General features: G+C 32.9%; 1 protein-coding gene across 1 annotated transcript in view; it reads left to right on the plus strand.

Moving 5' to 3' along the window:
* Positions 1 to 17,328, plus strand: part of eIF5B (eukaryotic translation initiation factor 5B) — a 49,264-nt gene that overhangs the window by 15,796 nt on the left and 16,140 nt on the right. Inside the window, exons 5-7 of the mRNA XM_070111498.1 lie at positions 9,656 to 9,732; positions 15,076 to 15,271; positions 16,369 to 16,476. Of these exons, the coding sequence (XP_069967599.1) occupies positions 9,656 to 9,732; positions 15,076 to 15,271; positions 16,369 to 16,476 (381 nt within the window). The remainder of the gene's footprint in view (positions 1 to 9,655; positions 9,733 to 15,075; positions 15,272 to 16,368; positions 16,477 to 17,328) is intronic.

The following is a 17,328-nucleotide window of genomic DNA, read 5'->3' on the forward strand; positions in this document are numbered from 1 at the left end:
CTGCAGTATAAATATAAATTTTAGGCTAAAAATATTGTATAGAACATCTGTAAGTCTAAATGCATGGACTGAACTATCAAACGAATATACCAAAAATTGGACTTTTGGTAGATATTTGAAATAAAAGTTGGGAATTTTGCGTTTTTTTGTTTTGTTCTTTGCTATAAAAAATCGAAAGTTTGAGAATTTTTTATCGATAATAATTCATTCCATGCGTTTACATGTGCTGACTGTACGAATTTCCAGTCATTCGGTCAAGCCGTTTTTGAGCTACATTGGAGAAAGCTTGAAAAACTATTTAATCTGTCTTATCACCTCGATAAATCAAATTGCTTTTAAATTCTTAGCGATCCTTTTCAATTTCTTTATCGAGGTGTTTATTTTCCATTCCAATAATAATGCATACATACATCCATATGCATGTATATAGATACAATTGGTTTGTCCTCCCTGTGCTTGCTCCCCTTATTTATTGCCACACATTAGAATTTACATACAAACATCTGTATAAATAAGATATGTGTAAACAAATTAGATAATTGGCTAATATTTAGATAATATGTGTGTACATTGTTTTGTTTATATAAACATAGGCTTCGTACATACTTAGTTATGTACATACTCGTATATATATTTTTATGCAACGAGTCGGATAAATTCGTCCTAACTTTGGCGCTCCCAAGCGTGACGAGGAATGAAACTGTCTTCGCTATTTCTTTCCGATAGGTTTTGCCTGGGTGCAACTCATGACCTAGAATAAGAATATGCCTAATCGCCAAAAAATCGCAATAACTCTTTATGAACCTATATTTTGTAATTATGATATATTTATGAAACCTTTTCCATAATCATCACCAGTATCCCGGACGTTCTTGCGGCGATTAATTTACATTCAAAATTTTTAATATCCATCAATAAGCATATATTGCACAAGCGCTGAAAATAGCATGACAGTACATACATATTACTATTCCAGAGTTATGGACAGCTATATGCACTATATCAACAACGACACAAAAGCTTTAATTTTTAAACTGAACAACCCTGTATTTATAACAAATTTATGTTATTTAATTTTTCCGGCGACTGTATGCCTGTGTATTCGCGAACTGGTACGCCAGCAAATTACGCATACGACCAAATTCACTTCTCATAGCTCATGTCATCGCCTCTTTGTGTGACACCGGTTTTAGAAAGCTTGAAGGCATTTTATGAATGAACCTCTGCAAATAGTTACATACATACGTTCGCGGTGAATTTTCTGCGAGCATTGAAAAAGTGCAATTATTTTCATTAATAATTGTCCAATTCTCTTACTACACATCACACGAAGGTGCACTTAAACATAGTCGGAAGCAGCGAAGAGTTTGAAGCTAAAGAATATGATTTTCACATGTAGCTTCCTTATTGTTCCCCAATTTCCAAACAATTATTGAATTACCAGAGCATACAATTGTTTTTATCAACCACAATTTCGATGGGGCTACGTTGGTTTCGCAAAATCTGTGGAGTTCAAGATAATTAATTTTTAAAGCTCTAATCATTATATATGGAAACCAGATTTTTGGATTTGGTATTCAATTTCTTATATATACCTACTTACATAGTACATATATGCATACCAACGGATCGATTACTGGATATTATTGAAATGAAGACTAATCTTACCTTATGTGAGGGTATTTACGCCCACATAAGAACAACAATTTTTGGACACACAAAGAACCGGCAGCTGCCATTATTCAGCATATTTTAGAAAGTTAGAGAGGTTCATGTGTTACATAGATTCACAGGCTTTTAAGCAATTCTACTTCGAATAATGTTTAGCATGAAGTTGTCCTTACGGAATGTGGAGATAAATATCGATTTCTTGAAGGTATACAGACAAGTGAGACTCTTCGAGGCAAGAGGCACTTATGTAGATATTATAGTAATGCTGCCAAAAATTGCGCAATTTTTTATTCATTACGAAAGCGCTCGTAATGACAAAAGGAAGTTGTTAAAACGCAGCACATTGGACTGACTGCCACTTCAAATTAGTGCCTAAAGCAAATGCTCAAAAAAAAAAATAGACTAAATAAAAAAAAGCTAACACTTATTGTGAGGTTATGTGTGTGAAATGTGTGTTTTATACATTTTTGTGAATGAAATTCAAATCTTATGAAAATAAAGACAGAAAGATTGTCACTATGAGTTATTATTATAGTAAAAGAAAAACGTACTAATGTTATTACCTAACACTGAGTACTCTCTATAAATAAGTTGCGCCTTCAATTAACCGAATGATCACTTTTCTACTGGGATATTACCATACTAACAGCGCTCAGCTAACCACATTACGAAAATGAAAATGGCAACTAATGTCGCTATATAATATATATATATATATATGTATATTTCACATACATACGTATTTAAAGTTCACACATACATACCTAGATATCTTCATACACACTTAGTTACTTTCTTACGTGTACTCACTAAATGTGGCAGTCATTAGTGCGTTGATGTAAGCATAGGAGCTGGTGAATGAAATGTCTTCAAGCGAAAAAAAGTAAAAATAATACCGCACACGCACATATAATACTACATGCCTACACATGTTGAACATTAATTAAAATATAAAAAGTTGTGCAAAAAGCAGTAAGTGACTCCAACAACATTGTTGTTAGGCCACACTTTCCACTTATACCATAGTAATGGTTTGTACGTTTGGCTGTGCGATAAGCAACATGCTTTATTTGGTAACATTTTGTTGTATTTGTTGTTGTTGTTATGGTTAGTATGGCGAGACAAAACCACTTATTACAACCTACCCGAATACATAGTTTATTTGTCGTTTCGCTTTACACTCGGCTTTGGCTTTTGTGAATGAAAACGGCAACGAAATGTTGCCAACAAAGCGTAGTAACGCCGTTAACGCGGTGCTATGGAGGAAGTGGGTGTTGTGGTGGGTGCGCAGCACTCGTAAAATGACATGGTAACGTGCTTTGAACACATGCAAGTACTTGTGGCCCCATTGTGAGCCCACTCATCTCGAAGTGGCTTCATATTGGCACGCAACAAGTACATATGTACACACATCCATACATATATACTTATGTTTGTTGCTAAATGCATAATAAATACACAAATGATCGCATACTTTGGACATTTTGTTGCAAATTGCATATGTTAAATGCATACATTTTGGATTGGAATCAAAAAAATACCAATCCGTTCATACTGAAAGGCATATTTCTTCTTTTGCATAAATGGCTGGTGAAAGGGATATGTAAAGTTAGACCAAACCTTTTGACCATTCAGAATTTCTTTTCATACACCCCTGAAAACGCCACACTTTTTACTTGTGATTTGCAATCTCATATAAGCGTTAAAAATTCCATTTTTTGATCATTTTTTTTTGTTTTTAAATGACTATTAACTCATCAAATCTGATGCCAAAGGGGTGGAATCGAGATTTGGCAATATTGTTGCCTTTTTTTTATTTGTAGTGCTGCATTTTCTCATGAGATTTTACTCAGTATCGTTTAATCGACTGGGAATTGATCCCTACATATTCCAATTAGTCTACAAAAAATTTTTTTTTGTATCCTGCACTGTCCAACCGATTTTAATATGTGGTCAAGAAAGTTCATGGGGAAAACTTTTACTATAAATTTGAATTTCACTGCTGATTGCGACTCACCACCCACGTCTTGGTCGTCCATATGGATACACCAAATTTATATTTCTACAAATATATCTAAATGTGACCCAACTACAAAAGAGTAAGTATCAGATGCGAACGACGCAAATAACAGCACATTTCCTTTAACAAATTCATTAGACAACAAACTCGTTTACACCTCAGTTGTAAATGTTGGAGTCTTTTTATGTCAATTTACGTAAGTACATATGTTTACATTTGCATGTGTATGTGTTTGAATTGCTTTTTACATATATTTTTTATACATTTGTAATTTTTTATTGTTGTTGTGGGCTGCCACGACTTTCTTTTTTAGTTTTTGTTACGCGCTCATTCATAAATTGTTCGTGCCTTGAGTAAATTTAGCTTTTCCGGCATTAGTTGGGGCACCAACTACAACAGCAACATTATAATTACCACACTACACAACATTTTTCCAACATTAATGTAATACATATCTTAACTATGTAGTGTGTGTGTGTGTGCATGTGGGATGCTTAAGAGATCGTAAGACAAGCATTTGTGCCAAGTGGTTGCTAACAGCTGATACTTTCCAGTCGTCGCAATGCATCACTCACTTATGAATGAATGGGTGAATGCAGGAAAAACAAAAAATGTAAAATAGTGCCCTGAAAGCCTTTTGTCTGGATTTACAGCAAATTTAAAGCAGTACTTGTTTTCAGAAGTTGTCTTAGAAATGAACTGAAACCCCATCTTAAGTCCTATTAAAAGCCGATTTCTTTAATTTTTCAGACAAAAATTGTAAACAAACTCCTTTTTACTTCGAAAAATATTTTAGTTAATGATGCAATAACCATTTTTATTTGGAACTTAAAAATAATTTTTATAATTTTCGTTACTTGATTACACACGACAGCTTTGAAGCGTTAAGCCAAAGATCTAACCTTGCTATTTATGCATGTAGGCCTCCAAAATATGTTTCTAAAAATGTATATCCACACTAAAACATTTATAATCACACCGATTCGGACGTATGTATGTATATACACTCACAAGTAAACATCTGTGCTCAAAAGGCTTGTGTTTGTGCATTAATTTGATCGTGGAACTGCGTGAATCGTTACCCCGTTGCGTTTTTCGCGGCCTGATGAGCGGAACGACTGGTTGCTCAAGTTGCAAAATTGAAAGAAAAAACGAAAAACGAATATAATAAGCTAAAAAGCCTGAAAGCAACTTAAGTAAGAGTTGGTGGTAGCAACCACGCCACGTTTATTCGAAATATTCATTGTTTCTTGCACATATCCCCGCATATGTGAGAGCCTTCTCTCATACATATTTGAGTACAAACTATATATGTATATGTATATACATATCGACATGCATACATATATGTATACACAATCATTTTCATTCGTCCATTCACAAAACGCCATCGAACCGTGACGAAGCGTCGCCGCTACTGCCGGAATTTATGAATGAAAATTATATGTATGTACATATGTATTTCTTTTTTGTTACGTTACTTTTTCTTTTCTTGCTGTGTTTTGCACGTAACTATTTGCTGACTTTACGCGTTAGTTTCTGAGACATAAGAGGCGAAACAATATTGCGTTACGAAAATGCGAAAAATGTGAATGAAAATTGTGGTCGAGGCATTTTGTTTTGCCATTTGTAAATCAGGCGGAGGTAATGAGCACAAAAAAAAACAATAATAAATTATTCGTGAAAAAAGTACTAGCAGAATAACAACTCAGCGGAACGGAAACAATTTCACTTAACTTCCGCGCCATCTTACCTACTTAAGAACATTGTTATATGACGACGGTGTTTATACATACATAGGTATATACATAAATTTTTTGTTTACCGTGGTTCACTTCCTGCTCCCAATTAGCTTTTCGTCTTCAACATTTGACTGTGTGTGGTATGCTGACTGGTAATTTGCGCAATTTTAATTAAAAAACTCTTACTCAAATATATTTTTGATAATTTATCTTATATTTCTTGTCGGCAATTCCAAAAAAAATTATTTTATTTTTAATGATCTATGTATTGTATATGAACGAAAAATCAGTAGAATATCTAAAAATTTTGTCAGAAACTATGTTGAATTTCATAATAGTTCAATGAAAATTTTCACAAAATTCAATTTTCTCTATCTATGCATCTTTATGTATGTGCTATTTATATAGTTTTTTCTCTTCATATTTGCAGTGTGACAATTCATGCTGTCCGCACTATAGTTTTTAGCCACCGAACGACTTTTTTAAAACCGAAATACATTAAGACATCATTGCCTGTCGAGTAGTCGTTATAGCAATTTTTCTTATATTGGCTCATAGATTGAAAACTATTATCGCAACCAAAACTTCCGTAGGCACCTCTCTACCGCCATCTCTCTCTTAAGCAGAAAAAAAAAACTATCGGATGAAAAGTTTTCCTTCAAGTTCTGCTTGAATACATGTATATTATATTTGATAGTTCTTGTATTAGATATCCTCTCTCTTTTGACATTTCTTTCAGAAATAATTACTAAAAGTGTTATTTCCATAATATTTTGGGTTCAAGATCAGATGAGTATAAATGTATGGGCATGCCATTGTTTATGTCAACAGTTCGTTCTAATCAAGGCTTATAAAATATTCCTTATTCCAAAAGAAGAGTTAGGGTTGTAGGTGTGAGGTAGTGAGATCGCCTAGAAAGAGGTGATTTTGTAATTTTTTAAACGTGGAACTGTGACAACACTGGTATTTGTCATAAATGTAAATACACAAATCTCTTAAAAATTAAAAATAGTCCTAAAAAAATGTGTTTATTCAAAAGTTTAGCCAAAGAGAACTACTGCATGCAATGTTTTAAGATTTTGAGGATATGTACGAGTATATAATTGATATACACTTTGTAAATATTCTGTTTCCCAAGTTACTAATAAGCTTTTAAAAAAGTTTATTATATGGGTTTTCATATTATTTTATAGTTTTCATCCGATTTCGCCCATTTTTGTAGTGTTTGGAATGTTGGGGTAACCTCACACAACAAATTTGGTTGAAATCGGTCGAGTAGTTCCTGAGATATAGGATTTCACCTAAAGGTGGGCGGTGCCACGCCCCTTGTCCAATTTTCACAGCAGATCCTAAAAAGCCATTCTCTACCATCCTGGTGGTGAAATTTAATGCTTGTGGCTCGAATAACCTACGATTGTTAAAAAATGGAAATTCAACAAAAAAACAGGCTTGAGAAAAACGGATTTAAAGATAAACTGATAGAGGTGTTTGAACTGACAAAACTGTAACTGAAAATTTATTTGAAATATCATTTGAAATTCTAGTATGTTATTATTAAAGACATAGACTATCGAAATATGCAAAAACAAAAAAATAAAGTTTTAAGAATTTTCATACTATTTCACACTCTTTATGATGAAAAAATTTCCGAATTGCTGGTATCGCCACAAAAATCGCCGACTTTTTTTTACCCCTTAGTTGAACAATAGCATTCTTTCTGTCATATTATTGATTTTTCACAGTTACAAACTTCATAGTGCTTATATGTACATACTACATGGTTTCTCATTTGCTTCCGGTTTATGGCGCTGGTTTGCGCCCCAAGAAGTTAGTTAGAAAGCAAAATCTTTTTCCGAACTCTTTTACCATTTTTCACTGTGCGGATGTTCATATGAAACTCATTTCCGTTCATTTTTTCTAGTTGCTTCTTAAATTACCGCAAACCTGCTGAGCTGCATATATTTCTTTGTTTCTTACTTAATTATTTTGCTTTATTGGGTTTTTGCGCAATTGCTGTCTTTGGTGTTAGATTTGAAATTGTTTTGCGTCAGCAAATTTTCTTCATATACTCTTAAGTCCCTATATGTATGTATGCATATGTATTTGTGTATGTATATGTAACCGCGCATATATAGATACTGTTTATGTGCCATGCTTAAGCTTTTAGAATTCAATTTCATATATGTAAGTCGAATATATTTTCACTCCCAACAGGAAACCTCTGTGAAAATGCGCATTAATTTTTTATGTTGGGTATTGAAGAATTACATTTACTACGCATCGGCTATAATTTTTCTTTTCGACCATGGTGCAGGGTCATGTCAGTTACTTATTAAAGTTTAATTCCTAGCTTCCGATCGTTTTCTTAGTTGAAGGCTTTATTAATTGCAATAATATATATATTAACAGCAAATACTAAAGCAAGGCATCTATCAGAATGGTTTTCTTGAATCTTTCTTGTTATAGAGAAATTCGAGAAACAATTCGTGAACATAGAGTTTCAAACCTAAGCTGATGAGGCTACTACTGGAAATTGCTAATGGATAGTCTCAGTGTTAAGTGGCTTTGTGGAAACGAATTCCGTTCCTACGGAAAGTTTATGGAAGTAATGAAGTTTAAAAGAAGAAAAATTAATAAATTTAAAGAGACCTACTCAGACATGAAAACCGATTGGCTTTCTTTAAACAAAAAAATTTGATTCCTATAAGATATTCATTAAAAATATTTTTATATTCAATATGTATATTGTACTTTGATGTACATACATACTCATGTGCGTGCGCAAAAGTTCAACTTACTAAGTATAGTATTAACACATATGCACAAATGCTTTGTGCTTCAGCAATTTCACTTCCGCTTAGAAACATTCACTTCCCGGTTTTTTATTGTAGTTGCTACTTTTTTTTACTCAAGTTCTGATTTCTTCGTTTTCAGCGTGTAATTGCTTACACTAGTCATTCATTCATTGGTGCCTTTGAGGAAGTATATATGTACATTTGCGCGTATACACATACACGAGTATACTATATGTTGAATCATGCTATATACATATGCAATTATATATACTTAAAAACAATTCAAAGCTATTTCATTCTTGAAAAATTCGTTGTTAGACATATGAGCCACACAAACATACATACATATATACCGACATAAGCAATACATAAATAATTATGTATATAGTCCGTTTGTGAATCGAAAAATGCAATAATAGGCCTTGGCAGTTTCCTTCATTGGTAAATAAATATGTATGTTAGTTCACTTTTACTCAGACGCTTGTTTATTTCCGTTGTTTTCGCTGCGCGCAATTCATTCATAAAATCAAAAACCTTCGCCTCTACATATCTGTGTACATACCATATGTACATATGAATGTACATGCCAGTGTGCTTTTAAATGCCTGAACATACAACCGTACATTTGTATTTACATATCTGTATCTATGAAGTACTTATTTCGCTTGAAGTAGTTTAAATTGCCTTTTATGACATACATACCCACACACATACACATGTTCACATGCAAGCCCATATGTATATGTACATTTGTATGCATCGTGAGTATGAATGAATGTAGTTTCTTCCTCGCCTTTTTTCGTTTTTTTCGTTTGCGTTCTGCTTTTATTGTGAGCGCTTTCATTCACAGTTGTAACCGTTGCCTCATTTCATTTCGAATTCCGATATGTATATATATGTATGGGTATAAGTACATATATAGGGGTGTATGTATGTACATACGTAATCAAGTTTTTGCTGCACAGTTTTGTTGTTGCTTTGAATAGCCATATAAATAATATTTAATTGTAGGTATGAATTTTTCATGAATGAAGTAACAATTGCCAATAAGCCTCTTTGTGTATAAATGTATGTATGTATGTATGCAGTGCGGCTACTTTATATGAATCGGTTATCTAACAAATGCCGGGCGCTAAAAGTGCGAACCAAAATAAAAATTAATGGAAACCTGTTTGCCTTCTAAATTACTTCAATTAAAGGAGCCCATACGCCACCAAACACGCCTTTTAGCAGATAAAAAAATAATTAAATATGTTTTACAGAAGCAAAAATATATGAAATAGAGCGTAACTTGTGGGAATGGAGTACGCACTAATAAACCGTTTCCATTCTTGTATTAATATTGTATATTACAATTATGTAAAATTATGCTGAAATAGATTTTAACCAGTATATTCTATATTCTATTTTCTCTTTTCCATTTTCAGTATTCCTCCATTCGAATTGGCCCGGTTGTGAAGCGTGATGTGATGAAAGCCTCGACTATGCTCGAACATGAGCCGCAGTAAGTATTCAGATCACTATAGCTCGCATATTTCTATGTAGAATGTGCTAGCCCTTACGTCCCGATTCCACTGTCGAGGTGAAAGTTTAAAAATACATTTGCATATCATTTAACAACAGAAATGTATACATACAACTGTTATCGAGATAATAGAAGTGGCCAACCTAGTCCAAACCTAGTCAGAAAGTATAGATATTTCTTGTTTTTTTTTTATGGAAACGATTTATATCAAATAATTTCAAGGGTTTGAAATTTGACGAACCAATTTATTGGTATTGGACGAATAATAGTAGAAATGGGTCTATCGACTAGACCAACTTCAGCTAAGTCAGTTCCAGCAGAAATATTATTTGCTTCAAAATGAGTTAAGACCTGAATACATTGATAATAATCTCTTTGACAGCTTTTTAAGAGAGGTGAAGATCAATTGAAGAAATATAACACTTCATATAATGAAGAAGTGTCAGGAAAGAGTGGCACTACATTTCGCATAATATACATATTGTCAATAACGATTTTTTTAAAGAATATTTTTCTTTGCAAGCGAACAATTTCCAAAACCTTTTCTTTGTCAAATGCTTTGCAAATTCTGATATTTATGTCTGAATGTACATACATATATGTATGTAAATATACCTACCATGTAGTACCCTATGCAAAAAGCTATTTTCATCCCCTTCATAACTTGCTAAGAACATGTCCATATAATATGATATAAAAATTTGTATCTTATTTTAAATCGTATTTTCTAATTAAAGGAACTCATCCCATGCCCGCCACCACTGTGGTGAATTGTTGTACTGAATACATACATTTTGTACTGAGATGCTAGGATTTTCTTAAAAGGAATTGATATGCAAATGTGCACGAGAGGTGAACTTTGAAAACAATCCCAACGGGAATTTCAAATTTGTATTTTACCATTAAAATTACACACTCAACTCGCCAGCATTGAATTCATTCATGACTTCTTCTCTATTCTTATGCCGGCTGGTGAATGAACTCTAATTTGACAATTGATTCAAATTAATTGTAGACTACTACTCTGAGTAATATGAGCCGAGCAAGGGGGTCTATGCGACTATGTACACATGTAGGTATGTACGTACATGTAGTTCGCTGTTCTTTCATTTCTCAAATTACCGTGAGTGTAACGCGTGGAATATTGAAAATTTTCTAGCGGCCACACACATCATATGTACACTTTACTCAAAGGTGACTCTTAAAAAGTGCGATATTGTGCCGTACCGTCCATGAATACTTAAATATTGAAGCCCTTATTCCTATATACATACAAACATAATTTTCGATTAGCCATCAGCGAGTATATGTGCATTTTCTTAGGGAAATGAGGAAATACCTACTCGTCATTGATTAGGTCTAATTTCGAATGTGAGTTCGACCACTGAGGATTTGACACACTTTGACAACACTGTTGTGCATGGTGATTCTACTATATCGGTCCGAAATTGATTGAAATGCTGTATAACTTAATGGATTTAAATTTAACCTTGAGGAATATTGTGATCTGAACGTTGATTCAACGTCGCTTTACAAAATGTATTTCTTTTTTTGGAGAACGGGCAGTTTCTGGATTTGAAAGTGATATTGCTTACCTAATATAATTTCATTCAAAATGGTTTTCGAACAGTCTGAATTCACACCACAAATTGCTGTTTTGGCTTTATCCTATGGTAATATGTAGTATACATCCAAGCCGGCTCAAAAGTTCTCGTTTGATTTTATATTTTATAGTTCTCCAAAATTATTTTCCACATCTTTTGTGTTGAGCGGTTACTTCGCCCAGCGCTGAGCCTGAAATTTACATCACATACAAAGCAATTACAAGACTATTATACTATATAGCGCTCTATTGTTGACTATATTGCATACTTGTATATATATATGTAAAGGAAACCATATTGCTAAGAATTGTGCTTTGGCGGGTAACAATGCCTAATAATCCCCAGCATCGATTGAAAATTAGAAGTAACAGCACACAACTATTCATAAATAAGAACATAATTGTGTATTTGCCTTACAACATTAACGATTTTCATAATTTAATATTTATGTACATTATAATAAACTTAACGACCCCCTATTAAAATATTTATTATCCTCGATGATTTTATAGCATTTTTATTTTACTCTTACATATTTTTTTATGACAGTTCACTATGACTTGGTCAAGTTCCCCTAATCCATAAATTTGTGACAATAGAACACACTATGCAACTAATTTGATGTGCTGGGGATAGTTAAGAAGGTTCGTTGATATTGTTATAAGCTTTTTGAGAAGAAGAAAAGTATTAACGAAGATTTGGTTATTTGTTTTTAACTAGCATGTGCATTATAAGTTAATACATTTTTTTTTTGGTGAGGTTAGGAGTAATTACTTAAAATAGAAATATTGAAGGAACAATAAATAGTTGGTTTATGCAAAAAATTAAGAATTTCGATTACAAAAATGTTATTAAAAATCAGAAAATTCGGACCTCCAAAAACAGAAAATTGATTATAAAAATGTTTAGAGTTTTTTAAAAACTAATTGGCAATTAACAAAATTACTATTTTAAATACACATTCAAACAACGTTTTAAAATATGGAAATGCTGCAATTTTGGCACACACTGTGTTAACAGCAGGAAATATTAAAATTTAAGACTTTTCGATTGACGTCATTGTGCGTTTAGATATTTGGAAAGATATTAAAAGTTCACAATCGGGTATGTGTGAGTAAATACAATTTACAGCGAGTCTTTGAATAAAGAAAACAATTAAATTTGCTAATGCCATTGTAAAATTATAAATATATATGTATGTGCAAATTATTGTAATGCAAACAGATGTACATATTTATGTTTGTGTGTAATATTACATACTTATGAAGTTTTTTCAACATATTTACTGCCTTTCTTAAGCGAGCGACATAAAACTTAAAAGTAATAATTTCATACATTTTTATGACCTCGTAAACAGTTTTATGACAGAAACTTGCCTTCTTATGGCCGATTGGGCACCAAATAGATAGGGGAGTTGGTCTTAATTCAATTAAAATTTAATTATGTAATTCGATAAAATTAATTTACATATATACAAGCATATGTGTGTATAATAAGCTTATTAAAAGCTTTTTAATTAAAGACAGGCAACTGGAAAATAAAATAACAGAATAATCGGTTGTATGGGAGCTATGTGATATAGTTGTCCGATCTTTTTCAATTCAATTTTTGTCAGCTATGTGTGTGTCTTTATTCCCAGCTGAAATAAATGCTTTGAAATTTGAATAAAATTAGTTTTTAAAAATACAATAGTTCGGGGCTCTTTATTTTTGAACTTTTCGTTACATGGAAACTCAAAATTTATTGAAGAAATTGTCAGAATGTTGACTATACGACCCTTCATTTATCAAGAAATTAGAAATATGTAAATATAATTCAAATATGTATATAAATTAAAAGCTGTGCCGCCATAGCTATCATTTATTGAAAATAACAAACCAATATTGCGATGTGTTTTGTTGAGGAAATTTTCGTTTTTTTTCTATATGCAAATATTTCTCATTTTGCTTTGATATTTCCACTCGCGCTATTTGCTTTGAATGCTTAATTTGATTATTTCAGTTGCCTTTTTAGTATTGCTGGTTTGTTGTTGTTATTAGTCAATCTTCCGGCGGATGTCATATCGGCAATGCTTTACGGTTTTATGGTCAGTACTCTTATTTGGCTATACATTTATTTATTTACATACACCGGCATATACATATGTATACACACATATCCCGTGCGCTAATAGACTGCGCTCCAAGAAACGTGAGCTGCATTTAGTTTTGTTCAGAATTTCAATTCTAAAAAAATTTCCAAAAGCGTTATGCGTCTTTTCGATTAAATACTCGTAAATTTGCATTTATGCTCATCAATGAAGTGTGTGTAATTGTAATTGTAAATATGTATATGTATGTATGTGCATAACCATTTTGGAAATAAATAGATTTAACACTTGCATGGATATGAGTTCCAATGGTTGTGGAATATTGCTCGGCTTCTTTTCAAACCTATGTGTTAGGTGGATAGTTAATGCTCAGTTAATAACTCAAAAGTCTAACGGTAGAGTCTTTTCTTCGTGATAATGAACAGTAATAACAATCATTTTGAAATTACTATTTCTAACATAATAAAGTTTTCTCTAAGGAATCGAGCCAAAATCTACAAGACTAGTTTTGCCTCTTTGAGTTGTTCCACTATTGACTGAATGAGAAATATAATACTATTACTTTTTGTTATCTACGTGTTTCTATATGTACATATATGCATACGTAATAATAAAATTGGATTTTGGTAATACTACTATTAGTACGGCTATATGCCCTCATTATGTTTTCTGTTGATGTTTTCTTTACCTAAGATCGCTCTTAATTGGTTTTCATCTCGATTGGTTTCCCATTTTTGATTTCAGTTTGCTGTATGATATGACGTACCTCGGTGTATGGTTATGCCCACCAGAAAAAAAAATGAATGTATATCTTTGTTTTAGTTTTTGTTTTTTACTTCATTTTCTTGGGTGTCTTTTTAATTATATTAAATTGCTTTTCGACGCGATTTCCTCTTTCCAGCAGCAAAGCCCAAGCGACTTGAGTCGGTTTCGGCCGTTATACTGCTCGTTGCATGTTGTTGCCTGCAGCTGACTGCTGCTGTTGTTATTCTGTTCTGGTTGTTTTGTTGTGCTGCCGTTGGTTGGTTGCTGGTTCGTCTTAATGATCATGACATGCCATTGGCACTTCCGTCTCCCGGGCAATCAGCCGTCGTCAACTGCCGCTCAATGAAGCTGCTGCTGTTGCCGATGTTACCGCTATTGTTGTTATTGCTGTTGTCGTGGCGCGGCAATTTTCAGCAACTGCCAATCGTTAGCAGTGACGGCATTTGCTGTAAATTGAGACGGACTGTCTATCTGTGGAAGATTGTGTGCCTTCCTGTGCAAAAGCGATTTGCGCCGCTGTCTGTCAACGGTCAGCAGTTGATAGTATTACGCATATGCACACGCACACACATTCATACGTTTAAAGGAAATACATATATATATAGCACATTTATACATACAAGTATGTACATATGTTTGTGTAGGAATTTGTCCGACACTTGATTTTTCAAAAACACTTCGGAGCAGTTCGACGCATTTCGCTCTGTCACATGTCTCCCTCATATATCGCACTTATTTGCCCAAACTATTTTTTACACATATATTTACATGTATATATGTATATAGTATATATGTACATGCTTATTTGTTTATATCTGCCGTCATACTTATTGATTTTGAGTATTTGTTAATTTTATTTTTCAGATTTGCAACAATTTTGGCTTTCGATGTGAAAGTGGAGCGTGAAGCGCAGGAGATGGCCGATTCGTTGGGTGTGAAAATATTCCAAGCTGACATTATTTATCATCTGTTTGACAAGTTTATGGCCTATCGTGAGGACCTGAAGCAGAAGAAGCGCGAGGAATTCCGTTCGATTGCCGTCTTTCCATGCAAACTTAAGGTGAGTGCACTCCCATGAATAAATACTTCATTTTTCATGTTTGTACACCTACATACATATGTACATACCTACATATTTTGCGCTTGCAAGCATTCATACTTATTTATGCTTAGACATGTACATATGTACTTATGCAGTTTTGAAGTTTTGAGAAATGCGATTCTGGAGCATAAATCAAAAATACAAAGTGCAAAATTGCTATTTTTTCATAATTGCCTTGGAGCACCAGACAAATATGTTGCATAAAGTATAAAGTAGAATAATAAATCAATGTGTGCAGCATAAAAAGGAAGCTTTTAGTGAGAAGGATTATTACGAAGGCATTTTATATTACACATACATATAGAAGTATGCAACCACACTAATGACTTCTATTAAAAGCACTTTTAAAAAAAGTCAGTCACACTAAATTATGCCTTTTAAAATTCCAAGATTCCGACCACGAATTCTCATAGAGAAACATTTGCAAGAATATAGATTTAGTTGATATTAAGTCAAGTAGAGAGTTCCAGGAGCACTGAGCCGTCCTTCTTGTGACCAATATGTACATACTTAGTAGTCACTGTGCGATTAGTCCCATTCTGTAAGGCTAAACATTTTGCCTGATCTCGAGGTGGTCAGGAAGATATTAAGATGGACTTTTCTTAGTTCTACTCTATTCAAAAAGTCCAAGTGTAATATAATTTGGTTTAGACATTTTAAAGATTAATCATCAAATATACCTTGCAATAAAATGATTTTTTATTATTTTCCTGATGACTATGCTATTAATTTATCAATTTAATCAAACCTGCCAATAAATTAATTCAATTTGGAAGTAAACATTTATGAGCTTGTCAAGGGTTTTCCAAAAAGATTTGCTGAGTCGTTACGTCAATTAATAAATTAGGCTAAATTTTTAATAATTTTTTACTTATAGTCTTAAATTCTTTACTTTCTTACATGGCTTGTATTCTACTATTGATGATTTCAGCAGGACCTCTTGACTTACATGTTTTTATTTTTTATTTTTACCTAATCTTTGTTCTTCTTACTTCTATAAATCGATTGCTTATAGCTTTTCTTTTCTTAATAAAATTGCATAATTTTCATTACAGATCCTGCCTCAATTTATTTTCAACAGTCGTGATCCCATAGTAATGGGTGTGATGGTGGAGAGCGGTATTGTCAAAGTCGGTACACCGATTTGTGTACCCAGCCAAGAGGTAAGTTAAAACAAAATTAATGAAACCTTTTAAAAAGTTAGGTTACATAAGTACATACATATGTATGCATACAAAAATATTATTATGTGAAAAACAAACATTTTTCGACCAAAAATTATTCTTAAATAAATAGGAACATGAGTCTAGAATATAATCCCAATTAAGCTAACACACGCAGTTTAGTGCAAATTTCGCGAATATGTGGGGTGTTAACCGAAACAATGAGTATCCCTGTTCTCAACACATTTACTGCCAATCATTAGATTCACAAACAATCGTTTTTCATTGTCCTCATATATGATATCTAAGTATATAGGTTATCATACACATCAGTTCATTTTGGTGGCTGTAGGGAATCTAAAAAAGGTGCTCAATCTATAGATGACATGAAATTTTGGTAAGAAAATATGTAAATATGCGGGGCTTGCTTTGTTTTAAGAGATCACAACCAGGCTTCACATATTTGTGAAAAACTGCTCCTAATAAAAATTAAAAATCAGCTGCACTTAATTTTAGAAACGAAATTTGAAAATGAATTTACGCAGCGTTAATCTGGTAGCACTTACTAGTTTCAATATTATACATAAATATCTTAAGGTATAAGGCGCAGATATTGTTTACCAAAACGTGACTTGCATATATAAGTTAAGAGTACAGGCGATATTGCCTTTTCTGCTTAAAAATTCGTTTACGATGAGCTATCATATGTAACTATTAACAACTTAGTTTTAGAAGGAGACAAATGTACAAGAAAAATGTGTGAAGAATATAGAGACTTTACTTATTTATTTCTCATTTATAACTAAGACTATATTTTATCGGGTTAATCTAGCCGCGACTAAACAACCTTAG

This window comes from Bactrocera oleae, chromosome 6, assembly GCF_042242935.1.
Source record: "Bactrocera oleae isolate idBacOlea1 chromosome 6, idBacOlea1, whole genome shotgun sequence".
NCBI classification, from domain to species: Eukaryota; Metazoa; Arthropoda; class Insecta; order Diptera; family Tephritidae; genus Bactrocera; species Bactrocera oleae.